Source organism: Centropristis striata, chromosome 18 (genome assembly GCF_030273125.1).
Source record: "Centropristis striata isolate RG_2023a ecotype Rhode Island chromosome 18, C.striata_1.0, whole genome shotgun sequence".
Classification (NCBI taxonomy): Eukaryota; Metazoa; Chordata; class Actinopteri; order Perciformes; family Serranidae; genus Centropristis; species Centropristis striata.
Window position 1 is genome coordinate 28691362 of NC_081534.1, and position 25612 is coordinate 28716973.

The 25612-nt window shown below is 36.5% G+C and overlaps 1 protein-coding gene across 1 annotated transcript in view; it reads left to right on the forward strand.

The window, feature by feature from the left end:
- The window catches only part of afdna (afadin, adherens junction formation factor a), a 150544-nt gene that overhangs the window by 93586 nt on the left and 31346 nt on the right, over positions 1-25612 (forward strand). The window contains 3 exon segments of the mRNA XM_059356425.1: positions 4809-4889; positions 23457-23522; positions 23616-23689. Of these exon segments, the coding sequence (XP_059212408.1) occupies positions 4809-4889; positions 23457-23522; positions 23616-23689 (221 nt within the window).

Here is a 25612-nt window from a genome sequence, read left to right on the forward strand (position 1 = left end):
AGGTATAAATTATACTGGATTTACTGGGTTTAAGGAGGATTTAACAGGAGTTCCAGTAGTGAAGATGTTGGATCAGTTTCCAGGTGAATTTAGGACTAAAAAAGGTAAAATTCCTGAACAGAGACGGAGCTGCAGACGAGATGACGACACAGACGGCATAGTTTGACTATTTTTAGAAAAGTTTGAACCTGGAAGTTGCTTTGATTCGGCTCCAGAGGGTTTCTGTGTGTGTGTGAGTATGAGTGTGTGTGTGTGTGTGTGTGTGTGTGTGTGTGTGTGGTCTCCCAGTTGGAAGGCAGTGATTACAGTGGCTTCAAAAGGGGCAATTGACTTTTCATAACAACCTTCACAGAGACACACACACATATACATACATACATACACACACACACACACGCACACACACACACACACACACACACACACACACTTTTTAATCAACACTAATCACATTGGAGCAGTTAGTTAGTAGATGATAGACCGCTTCACATCTCACACACACACACACACAGACACACTCACACACTCACACACACATACAGACACACACACACACACACACACACACACACACACACACACACACACACATTTTAATCAACACCAATCACATTGGAGCAGTTAGTTAGTAAATGATAGACCGCTTCACATCTCACACACACCACACACACACACACACACACACACACACACACACACACACACACACACACACACACACACACACACACACACACACACACACACACACACACACACAGCCACTTCCTCTGTAATTGCTCTGTTTATCTCTGCTCTACTATTTCATGCCTGTAGTCCCGACATAATGCAGGCGTCCTTCACACACACACACACACACACACACACATACACACACACACACACACACACACACACACACACACACACACACACACACACACACTTTGATTAATGGTGTGTGTCGAGGCAGACTGGAGAGGGCGGGGTTCATGTAAGAAGCCACCATCACGGTTTTGCTCTGTTTCCCCTTCAGCTCGGTGGACATGATGTCGTCTGTTTACATGTGATCAATAACATGTGCTAAACATTAAGAATATGGACCTAATTTATTGAAATTATCCTTAATAAATGTTTTTGTTTTTTCAAAAGGAAACTTGGCTTCTAGCTAAAAAAAGGAAAATTGTGTTTGTTCTGGCATGTGTTGGCTTTGATTGGATTATAAAATACTTAAAGGGACAGTACACCCAAAAACAAAAATATACAGTATATCTTTCCACTGTAGTATCAGCGTGGATTGTTTTGGTGTTGGAGATATCAGCTGTAGAGTCTTATGTCATATCTTCTCTCCAACATACTGGAAATAAAATAGTATTTAAATGAAACTGCTCACAACAAGATCTGTGGATTATCTTAAAGAACCGGGCCATGATTTGTGTAAAGAGACATTGCTGCTGAGTTTCTTAAATGTCATTTTTGGGAGTTTTTTGAGCACCAAAAGTTTAGTGCCAGTTAGTTTTATTATTTTTGAGAGAAGACCTCTATCTGTACAGAAGATACAGTCATGAAAAAAAAATTAGATCATTGTTTTCTTCAATTTCTTGTTCATTTTATATTGATAACAATAAAAATAGCTGATAAAAGTTTAATTTAACAGCTGATATCTAGCCATTTTCCATGGTTTTTTGATGATAATCAAAATCTTTATCAAGAAAACCATTGAAAATGTCTAGATATCAGCTCTTAAATTAAACTCTTATCAGCTATTTTTGTTATCATTATATATGTCCAAACAAATGTACCTTTAGTTGTACCAGGCATTAAAATGAACAATAAACTGAAGAAAACAAGGGTGGTCTACTGACTTTTTCCATGACTGTATCTCCAACACAATCTACACTGATAAACAGCACTACAGGTAAAAGAAAAAAATATGTATTTCTGATTTCTGTGTTGAACCGTCCCTTTAAATACAAGAAAAAGGAATAACAAATACAGAATTTAGCTGTCCTGCTGCTATAAATGGTCGCGGTTCCGAACATTTTCTTTGCTCACTTTTTGTCCAAACCTCAGTGAGAAAATTGTGTTTTGGGTTTTCTTTTAGAATTATCTGCTATGGAGACTATTTCTGAACAGCAGAAACATCAGAGTTGTGTGCACAGAATGAGTCTGAAAAACTGTGCAGAAGCTTTAGTGTGAAGGTGTTTTTTTTTTTTTTGCACCAGAACCTGGAGAAACCCCTTCAGTCGGTGCCAAAACCACACTTTTATTTTATTGGCAATTAAGCGAGCTGTCAGCCGTCAGCACTGTATAACATCTCTCTGCATCCCAGCAGCTCGTTGGTTAACTTCCATTTACATCCTGTAATTACTCAGTTTACCAAGATTGAGGGTTTTGTTTAAAAAATGAATAAGAGAGTTGGAAATGTATTTACTTCTGGGTCATTTTCATCAAAAATACCCCTCGTATACTATATTTCTATAAGTTTTGGATACCGGCACTGTTCATAGACTTCTTTCACTATTCCTCCCTGCAGGATTATAAACTGACCTGAAACAACAAGCTCTAAAAATGTCCAAATCTTTATGAAGACCTACTTTAACTGACAGAAAGTTGAAGTCGCTGATGTTGTTCCTGAAGGCATTAAGCTCTACCTGCTTTACAATAAAAGCCTTATATAAGTCGGCCTTTAAAAAGCTCTACCTGAAACTTTAAAGTTCACATTTCACAGTTCACACATGCTGACTTATGTAAGGCTTTTACCATAAAGCAGCTACAGCTTAATGCCTCCAGCGACCATCTCAGCCAAGAACTTTCTGCTGCATTAAAGCAGGTCTTCATAAATATTTGGACATTTTTAGCCCTTTTTTTATTACATGTCAGGAGGTTTAAATGATTGACACTGAACACATTTACATGCACAAAGTAATCTGGTTATTTTAAGAAAGATAATATTCTTACGAAGTAGTTTACATGGTTAATAAAAAACAATATGATTAGCAGATATTCCACTACTTTTACTGTTTAGATGCTGCCATGCATGCTCCAATAAACAGTGATTAATGCCCTAAAATCTTATTTATTATGTCAAAATACAAAAAAGTGGATGTGTGCTTGTGCTATTTTTCTTCTTTGCATTAAATAGGATTTTTCTGACTTGTTTAACCTTGCAAACATAGACTCACTTTCTTTTTCTTCAACCACCTTCTTGATGTAGTCGGTGTTGGGATATTTGTGCATATCAAAGTATCTCTTGATGTTTAAAAGTAGGTGTGTTTCATAGGCTTTTCTTTTTTGGGGGGCTTCCATCTCTATATCTGGATTGCAAACGGGAGACGTTTTGTAAAGAGAAATCTTTTTACTGCAGCAGAAACCCCAAAGAATGCACCAAAAAACAGAATAATATCAGAATATCCCACATGACTTATTTAGAAAATGCTCCACTTGGAATAAAGCCCAATTCTGAATATTCAAGTGGAATATGCTCTTTACATGACCCTTCATTTTATAATTAGTTTGCATGTAGAAATAGTCACAAACATTGATGGACATTAGGGTCCACAGTGATTATTTTTAGCTAACCGCACAATAATTTAACACACACAATAAAACATCTGATAAAAGAACAACTGATCAAACTGATCATATAAGTGCACCACAAAGTGCTTTACAAAAACGCAAAAGCAAAACCGCAAAGCAGTGAAAATTAATGTTGAATAAGCGGAAGATATTGCCAAGTGGAAGGAGGTAGATGATGAAGAGAAGGGGCCCCAGGATAGAGCCCTGGGGCACACCTGAAGTGATGGGGGAGGGCTTGGAGGAGAAGGACTTGGATGAACTTAGTACAGCTGGAGAGATATGAACAGAACCAGTTATGGAGGGTGTGGAGGAAAGTCTGTTATATACTGTAATATTAATATATCATGTTTTTCATGTTAAATCTCAACCTAAAAAGTAACTAAATCTGTCGGCTAAATGTCGTGGAGTAGAAGTATAAATTTACATAAAATGGAAATACTCAATTAAAGTAAAACAAATGTACTTAAATGCAGTAGTTGAGTAAATGAGCTGCTTCTGTTGCTCCACACAGTTTGTTGTATTTCTAGCTGGGATGTCATTATCGTGTAGCTGGAGCGTTTCTACCGGTGCGGTCTTGTTTTAATTGCCGTCTGTTTTGTCTCTCGGTGTAGACTTAGTGTTGTCGCAGCAGCAGTAGTTGTTGTGCGGTTGTTGTTTTGTTTGTCTCTGGGTGTTCCTGCAGATTGCAGAATAATCAGCTCTGTATTTACACAGTCCAGACACACACAAACGCACACAAACACACACCACCATGCAGACGTACTCCATGCCAGTCTGACATGAGCTTATTTATGTTGGAGGATCCTTTGTCCGAATATTTTTTCATGATGTGGGAAACCTCGGTAGCGTTCCCTCTCTCTCTCTTTCTTTGTTTCTTTCCTTCTCCCCACCCAGTCACCCAGCCCTGCTCAAATGAGCCCTGCTGTGTATATGTGTGTGTGTGGGTAGCCATGATGTGGTTTTCATTCTTGACTTGCTTCCAGCGACCACAGGTTCCTCTGTGGTCTTCCCCTTTTCCCCCCTCCTTTTTTATAATTTTTTTGTATCCCTCCTTCATTCCTTCCCTCCCTTTTCTCATCCCTGCCTCTTTTTTACTCCACAGTCTGTTTCAGAGGCAGACAGGAGGAACACTAGAGACACTAGAGGACATTTCCAGGCTTTAGGTGTCCCCCCTCCAGGCCGTTTCAGACGCATCCAGGAGGTTTCATCCTCACTCACAGTTTCTCCTTCCTGTCCATCTCTCTTTTCAGCCAATGAGGAAAGACCCGGAGGTTGTCACAGTTACCCTGAAGAAGCACAACGGCATGGGCCTCAGCATCGTGGCTGCCAAGGTAGGAAACTCCACCTGGAAGCATATTTGAGTGTGTGAATGTGTGTGTGCATGTGTGTGTTCACGATCTGAAATCTGCCTCAGCTTTTCAAGAAACTTTTTTTTAAGCAAGAAAACTTCTCTTTTAAGGCAGAAGTCATATATTTCATATACTTCAAGTAGAAGTGTGAAGGATTGGCACGAATTTGACAGAAAATCCCAAAATAACTTGGATGTTTTCATCTTTGGAGTGTGTGCGTGTGTCTGTGTGTGTGTGTGTTTGAGTGTGTGCGTGTGTCTGTCTGTCTGTGTGTGTGTTTGAGTGTGTGTGTGTGCGTGTGTGTGAGGCTGAGCGACACCGCGCTGACAGAAGTGGCTGCTGTTTGAAACAGACGAGCTTTCATTGTTGAGTCTGACAGCCTTGCAGAGACTAAACAGTGACACTGCGAGGAAAAGCTCCTGGTCAGAAATGTGGTGCATTCAGTTTACTGTTACAGGGGGAGAGCGGGACAATGTGTCACTGTCTGCCTGTGTTGTTTATTTATTCACACACCTCTAAATTTACTGGCAAAACCTGGGGAAATTAAACAGAATCATTACTGCATTTTAGTTTGAAAGAAAAGTGCACAGATTTCCCAGCAAAAATCAATGCATTTGCTGCATGTTAGCTGCAGACTTTGCAGACTTTCTGACTGTTTTTGCAGTGAAAAACTAAATGTTTTATGCCATATTGGATCGGTTTAACTGAGCTTGTTTAAGGAGTAGGGATGGACAAGAGATATATGTGTTAACATTGGGATAAACTATAATATATGTCTTTTTAATGGAGGTTTAACTCTGCCCAACTTGAATTCCTGACACTCAGGAAGGGTCAGTTTGAAAGAATTTACTGATAAATCACCCTAAAACCTAGAAAACAAAAGAGCATTTGTCTCCAAAAAGATGAGATGTGCACAGTGGCGGCATCTGCTGGACACAATCAGTACTGCTGTGCACAGACCAGACAGAAAACTTGTGATATTGTCTATAATGTCAGATTAATTTTCTGCAGTTCAACATTTTTTAACTAATCCTAAAACCTGCCAGTAAATAAAACAAAGTCCACCAAGTGAAGAGGGTTAGATCCGGCCGTCATCATCCAACCGGACCTATAATTTGAACAAACATCACCATCATCACCTCCTCATTTTATATGAAAGACTCATCATTTAACAGTTTGATGGCATCAGACAGATAAATTCATCATCATGTCCTTGGTTTTTCCACAACATTTGCCTCGCAGACCACCTGGTGTGGCGTTTGTTTAATCTGTGTTTAACTGTTTTTTATTTATTTTGGGAGCCTTTTATTGCCTCTGTGTTGAGTCACTGAGGAACATGTTGTGCACCTCGGAGCCTCCACACAGCCCCATGTTGCTTGGATTTAAATTTAAAATGGCAAAGAAACCTGCAGCACAGTTGGATGTCCACTTTGACTAACAAATTTCCTGCGGGGGAAACCCTGCTCTCACATTCCACACGCTTTATGTAATTCTGTGCTGATGGAGTCCCGCACTGTCAAGTCTCTTATATGGATGTAAAACTTTTCTGTTCTGCTTCCTTCTGCTGTTTTATCACTGAACAGATAGATTTAGGCTTTGTTGCTGGTTGGTTGTTACCATTGGGCGGTTTAAGCCCTTTCATACCGTCATACCTTCCTGACATTTAACAAGGGTCTACGGTATATGTATTTATGTTTGTGTGTACAGACGAATCTGAGAGCTGCTGAAAAGTGTGATTTGTGTGGGGTTTTTTTTGTAATTTTGTGTCCTTTTTTTTGGTCATTTTGATACTGCCTCCAGTGGTCCCAAGGCAATTTGAGTTTGAGACCCCTGCTCTACATCCTGTGAGTCAGACTATTCCACCACTCACTGTTGAGTCCTCTTAACTGGCTGATAGCATATTTTTGCACAAAATCACACAGCAAAAATTGTTATTGTCAGTCGCAAAGTCTAAAAAAAAGCCGTACCTTGTCTATTTTAAGCCATGTTTTGCCCTTTTTATGGCTCAAAAACTGACATCTATAAAAAAAAGTTTGCTCTCCTTTTAAATTGGAGCATCTGCAGATTAATTCCATACCTAAAATATTATAATCCACTAAAGCAGGGGTGTCAAACTCAAATTACCTGGCGGCTGCTGGAGGCAGTATCAAAATGACCAAAAAAATATACAAAATTACTAAAAAAAAGACACAAAATGACAGAAAAAAAGACAAAATGACTGAAAAAGACACTAAATGACCACAAAATGACAAAAAAGACACAAAATTACAAAGAAAGACACAAAATGACTGAAAAAACACGAAATGACTTGAAAAAGACACAGAATTACCAAAAAAAACACACAAAAGTATTTAAAAAAAGACACAAAATTATTTTTAAAAAGACACAAAATTACCAGAAAAAGACACAACATTACCAAAAAACACTTAAGTGAAGTATGATACAAGATGAATAATTTCCCCTTTTTGTGTGTGTGTGATCACTGCCACCATCTTGACTCTAATGGAGGGAGCGTTTAGTGAGATTCGAGTGGTGAGAAAGACACACCTGGCAGAGATCTGCACTCAACTCAGAGCACTTTTTTCTAGTTTAAATGATGAAGTGGACATAAGTGCATAAAGCAGACCGGATAGTATTTGTTCTCTGTGCAAAACATAAGAACTCTTTCTGTCTTTCTTTAGAGTAGAGTGAGTTTCCTGCTAAAGGCGAGAGCTTTCCTGTGTGGCTCATATATATGTATATGTGTGTGTGTGTGTGTGTGAGTGTGTGTGTGTGTGTGTGGGAAGGAAGGATGTGCTGAGGAAACCTCCTCGCTCTGTTTATTTTCAAAGCTGTGTGGTCGTTTGAGGAGGAGAGCAGGCAGAGAAGTGTGTGGGACGGAGAGGCAGGTAGAGAGGATTTTGTCAAACAGCTGCTTGAATTCTCGGTAAACTGGGCTGAGGGCTGTCCTCTTATATAACTCACAAAGTGTGTGTGTGAGTGTGTGTGTGTGTGTGTGTGTGTGTGTGTGTGGTGGAGCAGCAGCAGCAGCAGCGCTCCACCTCACTCTGACCAGCCGGCGTCCCAGCCGACACATCACCTCTGGATCTCCGCCTGGATCCTCTGTTTCTCTACAAACACGCTGCAATTAGGAAACTCGTGGAGGAATTTTTTTTTTTGCCGCACTTGGGAACATTTCAAGGAATTTACTGCCGCTTCGTTTTTAACCACACATGCTGGAATTTACACAGCTTTTTAAAAACTACACAACTTGTTTTTATAGTCACTCAACTTTTTTTTTTAAAATGACTGGAGCGGCACTAAACTTCCACAACTTTTTGCCACACACGAAGGAACTCACTTTAGTTTTTTACGCCACGTTTCCAGCCGTAAATAGTGATTTTAAATGTGAATGGATTACTCGCAGCCGGTGTAATTGAGAGGTTTTTGGGACTTGTCGGTGCACGTTAGCAGGTTGAAGCGCTCTCTGGGATAAAAGGAGGTGTGTGTGTGAGTTAGTGTGTGTGTGTGTGTGTGTGCAGTCTGGACGTCCCAGTGTGAACTGGTCTGGACGACGCTGACGAGCGGCTGCAACATGTGGTTTTCTGTGGTGGGCAGGAGAGACGAGGTAACTTTAATCAGTGTGTGTGTGTGTGTGTGTGTGTGTGTGTAACAACACCTGTAAAGTTGAAAGAAAGTCTTGTATCGCACTTCTGAAAGCTTTTTTTCTGTTATCCTTGAATGAGCTGAAGCAGAAAAGTGCTTTGAAATGTGGGTGTGTTTCACTAATTTCCCGAAAGACGAGATTCCTTTTTATCTTCTTCATATTCTCCTTCTGTTCGTAAGACGCTGATTTTATCCAAACACGTCGGTCGGAGGTGTGTGGTGAAGTTTCCAGCAGCTGGTTTCATATTGAACATTAATAAGTCAGTCACAGTGTGATGGCCTTCTGGTTTGTCACTGGTCACTGTTTGCTTTCAGGGCCGTTCTGCTAATGGTTAAACTAAGGTACACACATGGGACACAGATAGTAAAATCACACACACATTTTATGCAAAGTGCTCAGTGAGGTTAAGCTGTTTTATTGCATGTTATTGAGATGGTTATTTGATAACAAAGCAGATTGTTTTCCTTGTTTTTAGCTTAAACGCAGGGGATTAAAATGGCTTAAAATGTCTAAAATTTACATTTTAGAGCCTTAAAATGTCTAAAATTCTCTTAAAATCTTTAGAATTTTTTATTCCAGTGTGAAAAAACTGAATAAATGAATTTACTTTCCAAGTAATGGTTAAACTAAGGTACACACATGGGACACAGATAGTAAAATCACACACACTTTTTATGCAAAGTGCTCAGTAGGGGTTAAGCTATTTTATTGCATGTTACTGAGATAGTTATTTAATAAAAAAGCAGATTGTTTTCCTTGTTTTATTTTAAAACAAATGCATAAACTCACATAAAATCGCTTTTCAATGTTTCGACTTTTGAGTTCTATACAAATATTCGTTCACAATAGAGAGGCTTCTGGTGAAGATTTTTTTTTATTCCAGTGTGAAAAAACTGTGAATAAATTAATTTACTTTCCAAGTAATTCCGGACCTCGGATTTACTTTAATTTCTTTTGTACTTTTTTTGCCAGCATGGATGTGAAATGGGTCTTAAATTGTGTTCATTATGGTCTTAAAAAAGTCTTAAAAAGTCTTAAATTTGACTTGTTGAAACCTGCAGAGACCCTGTGTATGGTTTAACCCTTTCATGTGAATTTATTCTCATGGGAATGTTTTTGAATTAGACTGTGCAGAAATGTGCATAAATAGTTATTTATAGTCCTTAATGTGGGCTGAGAGTAGTAATAATTGGAAAGAGGAATTTCCGTTTTGATAGCAATGAACCTTTTAGGCAACATCTGACTACTATTTTCATAACTAAGGAACAAAAGGAAGCTCAATGAAACTGTTTGCCAAGCACTCCAGTTTAAATATAGCAGCATTAAACCACATAAAACCAGTTTATCAAGCACTGATTGATCTGCAGCGTCATATTAAACACGACAGACTCAGATTTCATTCATTATATTCATGTTGTTTGAGCTCGTGAGTTAAAACAGATTTGTATTCTTACTGTGTCAGTCATATCCACATGTGTATGTGAGGGAAGTTGGGAGTTGGCCACACTCTCCTCCTCCTGTGTTGGTTTGTTTACTCTTTTATCTGTTGCAGAAGAGAACAGAACATTCCCTCTGTGCAGATTTAAAACAACTGAAGCTGAATTTGCAGTATGTTGCAATGCAGGTTCATCAGGGACACGACCAGGCTTCATGCAGGAGAGACAATACACCAAACTCCATTAAAAATATCCTCTATTTTACTTCTACCTGGGATGTAATGTATGCAGTATATTTAACATAACTAGAACATTAACCCCAGGCAGTTTTTGGGGATTTTTTTATTCTTCTCTCACAGCACAATCACAGCTAGAAGTAAGGAAAACTCAATAATGCCATTTATGCAATATAACAGTTATAATGCCCATAAATCAGAAAAAAAATAAAAAATGCAAGTTGATTTTATTTGATAGTTTATTTTACAAAAAGTGGAATAAAAAGAAATCTTTTGCCCAAAAGTGTTACCAATATTGGGAAGGAAAAAAATGTGGGTCCTCTCCCCTCGGCTCTGTGTAAACAGCCTGCATTTCAGTCAAAGTTTCACTGAATTTTTGTCACGTGACTGTTTGTCTCAGCTGAGTCATTCATAACTTCCCAGTTGCGTTGAGTAGTGCAGAATTTAATGTTTTTTACAGAATCTAGTTAGTGAAAACAGTTAATTTTTGTGTAATTTTTTAAATTAAACTTGTAGATTAAATTGATTTTATTAAATATTGCTATTTTCGGCTTAGAGTTGTTTGCTTTTCCTGATTTTTTTGTGCATTTTGTTGCACATGATGCATTCAAGGACCCTCAGAAATGTGAAAATTAGTTAATCATTTCTGTGCAATTGGTGCAATTTTTAAAAAATTAAACATGCATTTCAAACCCAAGAAAATGAAATTCCATGTCTCTCAACAAAACAGTTGGAGGAAATTGTTTGTTTGTTTTTTTTACAGAATCTAGTTAGTGAATACAGTTAATTTTTAAATTCATTTTTAAATGAAACTCATAGATTAAAGTGATTTTTATGAAATGTTACTATTTTCGGTTTAGAGTTGTTTGCTTTTCCTGATGCAATTTGTTGCACATGATTAATTCAAGGACCCTCAGAAATGTGAAAATTAGTTGATAATTTCTGTGCAATTGGTACAATTTTGGCTTTTCTAAAAAAAAAAAGAAAAGAAAATTAAACATGCATTTCAAACCCAAGAAAATGAAATTCCAAGCATTTTTCTCAACAAAACAGTTGGAGGAAATTGGTTCACAATGTGATTTTATTCTTAAGTTTTGCAGTACTCTGTTCTATGTAAACAGCCTGCAGTTCAGTCAAAGTTTCACTCAATTTTTGTCATGTGACTGTTTGTCTCAGCTGAGTCATTCTTAACTTCCCAGTTGCGTTAAAGAGTGAAGAATTTTATGTTTTTTTACAGAATCTAGGTAGTGAATACAGTTACTTTTTAAATTATTTCTTTAAATGAAACTCATAGATTAAAGTGATTTTGATGAAATGTTACTGTTTTCAGCTTAGAGTTCTTTGCTTTTCCTGATGCGATTTGTTGCACATAAACATGCATTTCAAACCCAAGAAAATAAAACTCCAAGCATTTCTCTCACCAAAACAGTTGGAGAAAATTAGTGCACAATGGGATTTTATTCTCATTTTTCAAATTTGCCTTTTATGTGCATCTATAGAAAGACACTACAGTGTTAAATTGCTGAAATTCTGCTGGGAGTTTTGTTTGATTTATGCAGTTGTGGCCACAATGGGAATCCAGAGTCTTGAACTGAAGTACTAACACATGAATGACTTGGGAAAGTTGCTCTGTTTGTTTCCCCAGTGTGTTTGAAGTGTGTGTGTTTGTTTGTTAGCTGCTTGAATTGAACTAGAAGTGGAACAATAGTATGAGAAGGTTCCCCCCTGTGAGGCCTGAAACAATGGGAGGATGTAGCGCACACACACACATGCACTCTCTTTCCTGTAAAGCTGCAGACTCGAGGTGTTTATAAGGTGCGTGGAGGAACATTTGTGCATCTTGGCGCTCATTTTTAAAAAAGGGACCGTTTATCTCCTGCTGGAATCACAGTTTGGCAGGATCGCATGGAAAAGCTGCAGGACAAGAGTCAAGAGACAAGAGTCGTAGAGATTCCTCTCTAGCTGGACAAATTACACAGAAACTTTCACGTAGTAGTTTGTTTCCATTGTTGAGCTCATCTCCGTCTTTGTGAGGTTATCAGAGGACACGATGAAGCTAAACAGCACTTTATAATCCTGGAGTTCCCTCTGTTGTTCCAAGTGTTTCCTCACACAAAGGAGATACCCAAGTACAGCGATTATAACCTCACAGATAGTGGATTTTTTTTCATGTATGTTATTGAGATAGTTATTTAATAAAAAAGCAGGCTGCATCCTTGTTTTTAACTTAAATGCAGGGTGTCTGAGGACTCTTAAAACGTCTAAAACTTGCATTTTAGGGCCTTAAAATGTCTAAAATTCTCTTAAAATCGTATAAAATGTTTTGAAAGGTCTTAAATGTATTAACGTTACTTTTATTTTAAAACAAATGCATAAACTTGCATTAAATTGCTTTCCAATGTTTCGACTTTTGGGACATTTTTGAATTATTGCAGAAATGTGCATAAATAGTTATTTATAGTCCTTAATCTGTGCATAAAGTTAATAAATTGCAGGTTTACTCAATAACATATGTGCTCTATATTGTTTTTGCATCAGTACTGTGTGAAATTGTTTTTGCTGCAAATTTCAGAGCTGATCTGATGAAAGATTAACCAAAAAGTGAACTTTATAACGCAGTTTGTAGTGCTAAAACCTGCATGTGTTAGCTTTTTTATGAAAAATACGCACGTTTTGCAGCATAATATTATTGCATCTTTTAATGTCACGTGACTCTGGCAGAGAAAATGACTTGAATATCTGCTAAATTACCAAATTAAAAAGTCAAAGAGACAAATATGTAACCAAAGGTGCACTAATCATTCAATACGTTTGTGTATAAATGGAAAATAATTATTCTGCTGTTCTATTCTCAGCACATTTAAAGGACAGATATTTTTCTTTAGCTCAGCCTTTTTATGTTTTTGTAGCATCAAAGCCTCCGCCCACACACACACACACACACACACACACACACACACACACACACACACACAGGCGTTGTCGGTTGTTCTGGCCGATCAGACATGTTCTCACGTTGTAGCTGGGTGGGTGCAGTTATTACCTGCAAAATGTGCTGAAGTTACAAAGTTGCATTGACTGAATAATCCCACATGGTTTAAGAACAGTCCTGTCCGAACAGGTGCAAGAAAAACTAAACAGGGGAATGAAGAAGATGTCAGTCAGCCGCAGCCTGCACACGCTCACACAGTCCTGAGAGTCTAATCCTCTGAGGTTATAAACCACCATAGAGAGGTTAGAAGCCAGAGGACACACCGATATTTATTGTCGTTTCAGAGAGGCTCCAGAAAGCAGCTTGACACGTATTCACCTATACAGTCTATGGTATTAACCCAGTTAAGGCAGGAAAGCATCACCACATTTCTACCATTAAAGCCAGGAAAGAGGATATGTCGTTTTGTAGTATTTGTAGTTTTTTCCACCTATTTTCGGTCTCTTGGCCAATGAAATGCATCAGAATACATGTTGGAGTGTCACAATGCAACATGGGACTTTTCCAGAACTTTTAAATCATCACCAAAAAAAGACACAAAATGACTAAAAAAAGACACAAAATGACTAAAAAAAAGACACAAAATTACAAAAAATTTACACAAAATGACTAAAAAAAGACACAAAATGAGAATACATGTGGGAGTGTCGCAATGCATCATGGGACTTCTCCAGAAATTTGAAATTATGGTGGAAGACGACTATAGCGGAGGGAGCTCAGATATAACAGCTATAAGCTCTCAAATACTTTTTGAATTTCATTTCTATCTGCTACAGAGGCTGAAAAATCTATTATTTAGTAGGAAGAGTTGACACTTCTGTTGAATTTCCAGAAAAACTTCAGGTTTTAGGGGCTTATTTTAAAACCGCCCAGAGGTTTTACGGGCATTTTCTCCAGGCGTTTGAGGCCTAAATGGGTTCAGGTTGTAATGTGGTGTGTGGGCAGCTGGTATTAGTGGTTTGTTGTTGTTATGATCAGCTGTAGAGGTCAGTTAGTCAGAGTGAGTCAGCCGCAGGACGGATCAGGACAAAAAGTGTCACATCACTCTGACATAATTTCATTTATTTAGATGGACTTTGTAGACTGCTCTATGTCTGGATCATGGAGGGATTCTTTGTAATATTTATCTAATTTCCAGAAAATATACTGAAATCTGTTGATTAACTGGAAATACAGTGACATCTGTTAATTAGCTCAAGTTCTGATTCTGAGCTTTTGCTTTTTTAACTTTATTTAGGGACTTTTGAGCCTTTAAAATGAAACTGTTCTCCTTTAAAGTTGTTGTTGTTGTGTCCTTTTGTGTCTTTTTTAGTCATTTTGTGTCTTTTTTTTTAGTCATTGTGTGTATTTTTTGGTCATTTTGTGTCTTTTATTAGTCATTTTGTGTCTTTTTTTTGGTCATTTTGTGTCTTTCTTTGGTGATGATTTCAGTTCTGGAAAAGTCCCATGATGCATTGCGACACTCCCACATGTATTCTGATGCATTTCATTGGCCAAGAGACCGAAAATAGGTGGAAAAAACTCCAAATACTACAAAACGACGTATCCGCTTTCCTGGTTTTAATGGTAGAAATGCGATAATGCTTTCCCGCCTTAAATGGGTTAAATTAGATTGAATGTTGAGCTGAAAAACATCAACAAAAATGGAATGAAATCATTCCTACTTGTTTTTCTTAGTGCAGCCTTTTCCACTCTGGCCAAAGAGAGCACGCTCTGTTTTCTTGATATTTTGCTGTTTTTGTTGCGGTGGTATTTTGAGCTTTGTCGAGAGAGAAAAACTCTTTATTCAGCCTCTTCTGTTCTCTGCTCAGAGGGGGATTTTCTGTGTTCGGCCAGCACGGCTTACCTCAGGAAATTGTTAGAATTGTGTCCATGTTGCTGTCCACACCAAAGTAATACCCAGATATAATAAGCGTAGCCGCTCCGGGGTGTGAGGAAGATTTGATCGCAGAGCGTAAAGGTCTTGGGTTTCCATCCAGGGTCTGTTGGGGAGCTTGTTTCTCCTTTTAGGACATTCTTTCTCTTAATACAGACCCGGCAGCTTCAAGGTGCGCTTGATTTGTTGCGTCAGGGCACTTTAGCCGTCCATTAAAAGCCAGTAAATCAAGATGTAAAGCTCTCCCTCAGCTATTCCAGCTTGTTTCTATATACAGACACATTCACAGGAAACATTCTGTCTCATAGATGTTTGTCTCAGAGTGGTTTCAGTTCAAGTGATTGTCTAGAAAAAGGTGTTTTTATGTTGATCAGTTGACGCTGCAACACATCTGGTTTCACTCGTACCCCTCAGTTTAAAGCTTCATTATGGAGAAACACCTGCTGTGTGTCTTCATAAACACACGCCTCAACATGCCAATGCATTTTTAAAGTTTGCCTCTACATTCCCTTTAAAGCAGGGGTCTCAAACTGAAATTACCTGGGGGCTGTTGGAGGCAGTATCAAAATGACCAAAAAAAGACACAAAATTACAACAAAAAAAGACACAAAATGACCAAAAAATACACAGAATTACCAAAAAAGACACAAAATTATATAAAAATGACCCAAAAAAGACACAAAATTACTAAAAAAAAGACACATTATTTCAATAAAGACACAATTACCAAAAAAAGACACAAAATTATTAAATAAGACACACAATTATTAAAAAACACACAAAATAAAAAAAAAAAGACACAGAATTACTGAAAAAGACACAAAATTATTTAAAAATGACCCAAAAAAGACACAAAACGACCAAATAAAGACACAGTTACTAAAAAAGACACAAAATTACAAAAAAAAAGACACAACATTATTTCAATAAAAAAGACACAATTACCAAAAAAAGACACAAAATTATTAAATAAGACACACAATTATTAAAAAACACACAAAATTACTGAAAAAGACACAAAATTACCCAAAAAGACACAAAATTATTTAAAAAAGACAAAATTACCAAAAGACACAAAATTATTAAAAAAAGACACAAAATTACCAAAAAAAGTCATTAAAGGGACCTTCCACATACAACACTGTTAAGTGCCATTCATATAAAACTCACATTAAACTTTCATATCAAGGTGGGGGCCACAAAATATCGTCACGAGGGCCGCAATTGGCCCGTGGGCCGCGAGTTTGAGACCCATGCTTTAGAGTTTGCATGGTAGAAAGGCTTTTTATTGTACATGCATATTGACAATTATTGCTGTGTCATGCTTGTACGTAGCTGCTAATCTGTGTGAGGCTGAGAGGAATGTAGAAAACTAAAGAAAAACAAACAAGCATTTTGCATTTGGATATTCTGCTTTCGGCCTTTTTCTGAATGTAGCATTTTTCAATTAAGATGAGTGGATATGCAATAATATTTGGGTTTTCTGAGCATTCTTTGGACGTGTATACAGTTTGCAACACACTGTCTCAAGCATGTTTATAATCAGCTCAGTGCCATGCTGTGGTTGAAACAGCTTGCAAGGCTCAAGAAGAGTTAAAAGCTCACATTTCTGAGTGGAAGAAGAAGAATTACTACTTTGTAAACAGTGTGAGATTCTGGCTATCAACAGGTTTTTGGATATGCACAAATATGGCAATTCTGGCCCTTTTAAGAAGGTTATTTTAAGGAATGAAAAGAGGTGAAAAACTTTGAGAAAATCTTCTTTTACTTGGTTGCATGTGAACAGTTGTTTACATGTTTAAACTTTAAGATAAAATGCACAAAACAGAATATTATGTGCATGTAGGACCTGTGTAGAAAACAATGCTTGTGTTGATTTAGAAATAGTGTCATGGTTTCTTCATCTAACACCTGAGGTCACTGAATAGCAACAGTGAACGGGCAGTATGGTCTACTTTCTTAAAAGATGGTGATGGTGCAAAATCTGTGCAAAATGCATGAAGAAATTGGCTTTAAATTCAAGCTCAGCTTTTATCTGTACACCATGTGCATTGCTGTGGTTGCAGCAGCTTGCAAGGCTCAAGAAGAGTTGCATGCTCTGAAAGAAAAGCCCACATTTCTGAGTGGAAGAAGACAAATTACAACTTTTGTAAACATTGTGAGATTCTGGCTATCAACAGGTTTTTGGATATGCACAAATATTGCAATTCTGGCTCTTTAAGAAGGTTTTTGAAGGAATGAAAATACGGAGGCTGTTCTACTGTGCAAATGTCTGTAGCTGGTGAAAAACTTGGAGAAAATCTTCTTTTGCATGGTAACTTTTAGGAATAAATGCAGAAAACTGAGTATTTTGTGCATGTAGAACAGAAAACAACACTTAGAAACGTAACACCTGAGGTCACTGAAAAGCATCAGTCAAAAGGCCAGTAAGGTGCAGGACTGCTTCTGATTAGATGGTGATGTTGCAAAATCTGTGCAAAATGCATGAAGAAATTGGCTTTTTTTTAAATTTTCAGCTCAAAATGCATTGTATAAGCTGCAAAATTCACTTTATTCTTTATTATCTATTCGCTTTTTAATATTTATCTGTATACCCCTTCAAAAATGAAATGCCATATCATTCGGATCCTTGTCTTTTTTAAATCAATCTCAAGTTGTATTCTAACAAATCTTCTGATTAACTGTTGCATAACTGCTTCCTCTGTGTGTATAACATGATTCCTGAGATCAAACTTGTGCAGCAGATGTGCTCATGTGTACATTTTCAGAGCTGTTTTTTAACTCATGTTGCAGTGCGACACTCCCACATGTATTCTCATTTTGTGTTTTTTTTTATCACTTTGTGTCTTTTTTTTTGTTTGTCATTTTGTGTCTTTTCTTAGTCATTTTATGTCTTTTTTTAGTCCTTTTGTGTCTTTTTTTGTGCCATTTTGTATCTTTTTTTTGGTCATTTTGTGTCTTTTTGTGTCTTTTTTTTGGGTCATTTTGTGTCTTTTTGTGTCTTTTTACATCTTCTGATTCCTGAGATCAAACTTTGCAGCAGACGTGCTCATGTGTACATTTTCAGAGCTGTTTTTTAACTCAGTGTGACACTGATGCAGAGGCTAACTGGTGCTAGAAGCTTGTGGCCCCTCTGAACCCCCTCTGGGACCCCTTTAACTTGCTAAAAAGCCCCTCTGAAAACCCTCAGGGGGGATTCTGGGAATTCCCACAAGTGTCTCTGCAGCCCGATTTGGCGCCCGGATCCCCCCATTCTGGATAAGTGCATGAAGCTGCGGCTCCATCTGAAACAAGAGGCTCTTTTTAATGCCGTCTGTAATGTACAACAGACATAAAACAGTCAGAATGATTCACTGCTCGTCTCTCATCTTAATGTCAGTCGCAGGAAATCCGTGCCTGCATGAATCCAGCCTCATTATTGCATGTGCACGCACACAAAAACACACTAGAGAGCTGAAACATGTTGGGTCAATGCATGATGGAGGATGTGACAAATGCAGAATAAAGCCTAATTCACTCGTTTCACAGTTATCAAACACAAAAGACTGATAAAAATGCAAATAATTCACAAAATGACTGGCTTTCACCCACAAAGTGAAAGCTCAGGAATCTATTTGTTTCATTTAGGTGAAAGCAACACAAAAGCTCATTGTTATTTTATAACAAACTGCCGTTTTGAACCCAGATTTTTACGTCCCCGCATATTCAAACGTTGTTTCCTGCTGCAGGAAAGCCAACAAACAAAGTTCTCATGCAACGAGCCGGTGATCTGCAGCGTAGATGATAATTAGAAAGTATTCAGAAAACACAAATGAGCTGATAATTATAGGACCGAGTTGTGGAAGTAATTTAAAACAAATGGTGAAACTGTTTCACATCCGGATTTCACTGAATGAAAGATTTTTTAAATGAGAAAATCTAACCACAGGACCCATTTATTAGCTGTTTGGGAGGTTTTGATCACAAAATTTCATTTTTTTCCGTTAATATTTAAACAACAAATGGACGCCAGATAATACATGGATCTTGTGTTTTCTATTTTTCATTTATTCTTTTCCAAAATATGTTTAAAAAAATAACAAAAAATTCATACATTGTGCAACACAGATGGAACAGTAACCTGTGTTTCTGAGCTGCTTTTGAAATTTTTATTTTCCTCAAAAAAGTCTTGAATATTTTTATTATAATTATAATTATATTATAAAATTACCAGCCACTGTAGCTAGAAAGATCCTGCACTCATAATGCAAAGTACATATTTTAGCAAAAAATATTTATTTTACATTATTATGGGTAGTATTAGTAGTATTGTTATTATAGGAATTGTTTATATTTATTATTATTACTATTTATAATATAATATTTATTAATATTTATAATATTATTTTTACATTATTATAAGTAGTATTATTAGTATTTTTACTATAGGAACTATTTATATTTAATTATTATTATTATCATTATTATTATTAATAATATTAGTATTTTTATTATAGGAATTAGTTATTTATATTTATTTTTTATTAGTATTATAACATTATGAGTACTACTAGTAGTATTTTTATTATAGGAATTATTTATTTTTATGATTTTTTTACTATATTATATTCAGCTGGGATACTGACAAAAATGACATATAATTGTCACAGGGGATTTTTCTATAAAATTTCTATCACCATGAAACCAGCAGCTGCAATTTTTGCATTTTCTGCAGTATTTTGTCATTTGATCGGGACTTTATGCTGCAATCGTTGCATGAGAAGCGAAGCTGGAGTTAACCACTGAGGAGAAAACATCGATACAAAAGTCGGCTTTACAATATAGTTAGTTCATGTGGATTATTTGTTTACTGGAATCTCCAAAAAAAATATAGTTTTTGAGATACGAAATATACGTTATCAGCCCTAAATTGTCAATGATTTTGTGTCCTTGAAAAATCCTGTTGGCCTTATTGTATCTAATGGTTTTCTGTCATTCTGGTGGGAAAAAAGCTATTTACTTGTATCCTATGTGATAATAAAAAAGGGCTTTTAAAAGTCGATAATTTAATTCAGTGTAGGCTGCAGAAATGTTTTGATCTGCTGCCCTACAGCTGATGAAACAACCGTTTAAAGATGTGACCTGAGCTGTTAACCTGCCGCTGCTTTACGAGATGTGGCTTCACACACACACACACACACACACACACACACACACACACACACACACACACACACACACTTTGTGCCACGTTGCCAGGTCTGACGAATGGCAGCAATTAGGAGTATTTTTAATCCACTCCGCGGTTTTATGAGCGAGTTTATAGACCTGCTGTGATTCTTAATGTGCAGGTAGTGTGTGTGTGTGTGTGTGTGTGTGTGTGTGTTTGCTATCTGATCCTGATCCTGCTGTTTTCTGTTAGATTATCTCCTAAAATCGGCTTTAACCTTCCCGTTAAGTTTCTTTTTTTTAAGGAATGGCAATATGTTTAATTATCCAAAAGTGTCAGAAACTAAAAAATCCCCTTAAACATTGATTATATTTCATCATTAACTCCATTACTAATGATTTCAATCAATATTTAGTGCAATGGTGTTCTTTACCTCTCACAGATTACGGTTTAATGAGGGTAATTCACTCTTTTTTAATAATAAATGCATGTTAAAACTTTTTTTATGTACATTGGAAAGACCTACATATAAAATTCAATAGTTTTACATGACATTGATTTTTTTATTATTTTATTTTACATTTTTAATCTTTTTATTTTTACTCTTTTCTCTTTTTTTTTGCTTTTCTAACTCAAAGAATGTATTTAAAGTGCTGCAAAAAATATTAATTTTACATTATTATGAGTAGTATTAGCAGTATTTTTATTATAGTAATTACATATATTTATATATATATTTACTATATTTTAGCAAAAAAATGATTATGCATTAATATGAGTAGTATTAGTATTAGAAGTATTTTTATTGTAGTAATTATATATATTTATATATTTCTTTCCTTTTTTTACTATATTTTAGCAAAAAAACTTTTACATTATTATGAGTAGTATTAGTAGTAATTTTATTATAGTAATTATATATATTTATATTTTTTATATTTTTTAACTAAATTGTATTATTTAGCAATAATGTTTAATCCTTTTCTTTTTATGAAAAAATACTTTTAACTTCTTTTTTAACTAGATTTTTAAACCTTCAAATGGGTCAATTTGATGTGCAACATAAGAGGAGGATTAAAATAGAAGAAAGTCTGAAACCAATCGAGATGTCTTCAATTTTCTGTCTTTCTGTTGCCTCCCCAGCAGCAAAAAAAAAAAGAGGATTTATTGCTTTTTTTGATTTTCTAACTCAAAGAATGTGTTTTAAAGTGCTGCGAGTGAAACAGAAGTTCCATATTTAGTGTCTTTTATGCCGAAGTATTTGTCTGGTTTCTGGTCCTGCTGTTGCACAAACTCTGAGGATAAACATGTCAAGATGGTAAAGAAAGCGTGTGATGCGTCTGATAACACGCCAGCGCTCCGCTTCACTGTAAACCGCCTCCCCACTTCACAAGAAACCACACACACACTCACAGACGCTCCGTTCTGCTACGCTCCCTTTTTTATCTGTATTTCTGCTGCTACTCTGCAAAGAAAGGATTTGGTTTAAAGAAAACATTGTGACATATCATAAACAGATCGCTGAGGGGAGATTTGATTGTTTGAGCTGCAAATATTACTATAAAACGGCAAAGAAAAGAGGAGAACAAGCCGGGAGGAGGGGAGATAAGAGGACTCTAGAACGTGTTTGACATTCACAGACGTCTATAAACGTCTTGAAATGTTTCAGTTTGACATGTCGGTGAACTTGTTACTTTCAGATAAAAGAGTTCAGCGTTCAGGAAGTGATACTTCTACAGTCTGAAGGTGTTCTGTTCACTGTCAACAATGTTGGAAATGTGTTGAATGTGTCAGATTCTTGGACTTCTTCCTGGTCCAGATTATTGTATCAGAGCTGCTGGATGTTTGTGGTGTTCCTTTTTTAAAATGTATTATTATCTTTTTATTAGGAAATTCCACAACAATTGACAAGTACAAATGGTTTTACAGTTGTTAGTATCAAAATTGTACAGAGCCGAGGGTTTTGTATCAATAGCGTCTTGTTCCAAATAGGGTTGTCACGATACTAAAATTTTCAACTCGATGCCGATACTCAGGAAAATATTCGATACTCTATACCATTTTCGATACCACAAGGATAAAAACAAAGACCCCAAAATTTAACAGAAATATTTTTATGAACAAGAAAAATGCAACATGTAAAAATGAACAGAACCACAGGTTTAATATTTATAATAAAAAACAGTTGTGCAAAAAGAAACTGCAACTATGATAACAAGCTTCAGGTCTGAGGTAGTGCAAAAAATAAATGGATGCTGTGCACAATATTAGACAAGCTTGATAAGTCGACTCTTCTCCATTTTGGGACTTCAGGAGAGAAAATAACACTTTTCATCGATACTTTTGAAAATGAGTATTGTATCCGGATACAACGTTTTAGTATCAATACTTTTTTGAGTATCGATACTTTTGACAACCCTAGTTTGTGCTGTTTCTTTTTTTCTTTTTTAAAATCTTTTTATTAGGAAATTTCACAACAATTGACAAGTACAAATGGATTTACAGTTGTTGGTATCAAAATTGTGCAGAGCCGAGGGTTTTGTATCAATAGCTTCTTGTTCCAAATGTTCATTGTCCATTCCCTTTTAATAATATGAATATGTAAAGAAAAAAGAAAAACATACAATTTAACTATTTACATCCAGAGGGGTATGGAGGCACAAAGTAAATACATAACATGAATAAATAAATATAAATGCCTGTAGCAGTTGGGCATCATTCAGTTGTATTCATGTCAAAGAAAAAAAAGGAAATCAAATAAATAGTGGATGTTTCTTCACCATGACAAAATCCGGTCTTAAAGGTCTGATGAACTGCACCTATCTTTCCCAGTGTTTCATAAATATGTCGAACTTTAGGTTGAGAGAAAAAGTTACCTTTTCCATGGTATATAAATCTATTGTCACATCTATCCAATTATTAATTGTTGGTCCAGTTAAGTCATGTGGATTATTTTTGTACTGGAAACACCAAAAAATATAGTTTTTGAGATACGAAATGAACGATATCAGCCCTAAATTGTCAATGATTTTGTGTCCTGGAAAAATCCTGTAGGCCTTGTTGTTTCTAATGGTTTTCTGTCATTCTGGTGGGAAAAAAAGCTTTTTAATTGTATTTTATGTGGTGATAAAAAAGGGCTTTAAAAAGTGTGCAAATGTTTTGTCTTGCTTCATTCATTAATCCGCCTGTGTCTTTTTCTCTCCTCTGTCTGCAGGGTGCTGGTCAGGAGAAGCTGGGCATCTACATCAAGTCAGTGGTGAAAGGAGGAGCAGCTGACGTGGTGAGTCCCATATACCAGGAACCATCACAGTAAGAGTCAGTATGAGGAAAAACACACAGTGGCTCATTCTGTGGTGTGTTTGTGTTTGAACAGGATGGACGTCTAGCTGCAGGTGACCAGTTGTTGAGCGTGGACGGACGCAGTTTGGTCGGCCTGTCACAAGAAAGGTAAACACAGCAAACTGTTAGTACTCATGTATGGATTTTAGGATTTTTAATGCATTTTTTTTCGAACATTCCCTGATATAAAACCTCATTTTATTTATTTATTTATTTTATTTTTTATTTTTAAGATTATTTTTTTGGCATTTTGTTGCTTTATTGATAGTGAGAGATAGAAAGGGGGTGATAGAGGGGAAGACATGCGGTAAAGGGAGCTCAGGCCGGATTCGAACCCAGCTCCGCCGCAGCACACGGCATACATGGTTAGCGCTCTACCGGTGTGAGCCACCGGGACGCCCACAACCTCATTTTATTTAAGAAATACGTATAATAGAAAAAAATAAAAATATAATATAATACAAAAATATAAAAATATAATATAATATAAAAATACAAAAAATAAAAAATAATCTAGTGAAATAATATTAAAAATATATATTATTTAAAAAAAAAATATATATATATATATATAATAATTATAGGCAAATTAAAAAAAATAATTTAAAAAGAATTGGTGTTAAAGTAAAAAATATATATAACAATATCAATATAAATTAATGAAAAATTGTGAATTGAATTGTGACATTAATGAATTATGTCATTGTCATGACATAAAACCTCATTAAAATACTTTTTTTTAATGAATAAAGGCAAATAAAATTTTTTAAAAATTATGAAAGAATTAGAAAAGGCTCAGAAATCATGTATTGTGATGCAATCCAATTATCCTCCGATGCTGATTTCCATCTGCAAAGTAGGAGCGGCTTAAACATCCCAGCTCACTCTTGTAAATTATAATTAAACCTTCATGACATCTCTATAAAAAAATAAAAAAAACACCATGGAGGAGAAGTGGCTGCACATTTTCCACATCTTCATGTGTTTTCAACCACCTACCGCACGGCGCTGACGTGTTTACAGCCGCGCTGATGACGAAACTCGAGTCTGAATTCTATTTTGAGAATTAAAAACATTTGAAGAGTCAAAAATAACGTCTGCGTGACGTCTGATAACCACATGTTGAGGGTTGAGACATCTTGAGGTCCTCGCGTTGAGGCGGTTGCATCCCATTTGTCCTCCATAAAATAAAAATTTTTCCAAACATATCTGGAAACACAAGCAGAAACAGAAGGATGGGTGTGTGTGTGTGTGTGTGTTGTGGAAACAGTGCTGGGCGGCTAACGCCCCGCTCAGATTAATCCAGTTATTCCTCTCTCTCACTCTGCACGTACGCGCTCGATGCTCAGTGTTTACTGCGTGTCAGCCTCGAGTCAAACTGGATTTACAAATCATTTGCTTGATTGCTTTATTGTGCAGGTAGCATGTGGGAGGGATTTGTTTTCCCAGGCCATTTCAGGTCAAACTAAGAGTTAATGTGATGAGTTTCTGGTAGATTTCTGAACTTTCTAGTATTCTGTATCATCCCGCGGTGGTCTCCGCTCCCACAGGTGACTCCCAGCACATTAATATTAACTCTGGTGTTTGTTGAATCCTGTGATGTTTCAGAAATAAAAGAGCCAAAGACGTTGCATTCCCCGAGTTCCATCCAATCAAACACACATGGCTCATTACCTCGTGTGATCTGCCCTTCAACTATTTATAGGATTTGGTTAAAGCCCTGTGCACATGTGGCTGTTACAGAAAATAACATGGGTTCTGAGTGTGTGTCAGTGTGTGTGTGTGTGTGTGTGTGTGTGTGTGTGTTGTACCCAAATTAGAGTGAAGTGAGTCCCTGGCAATGACAGATATAATCCCTGCCTCCTCCATTTCGTAATAAATCTTCTTCTAGTTTTTCTTTCTGCCGGCAGACTGAACTTTACGAGGGTTTTTTTCCATAACGACTAAAAGTAAAAATGCTTGTTTGTAGTGTACTCATACTTTGTGTTTATAGTAGAGCCAAGCAGAAACATACGGGCCTAAAAATTAAAA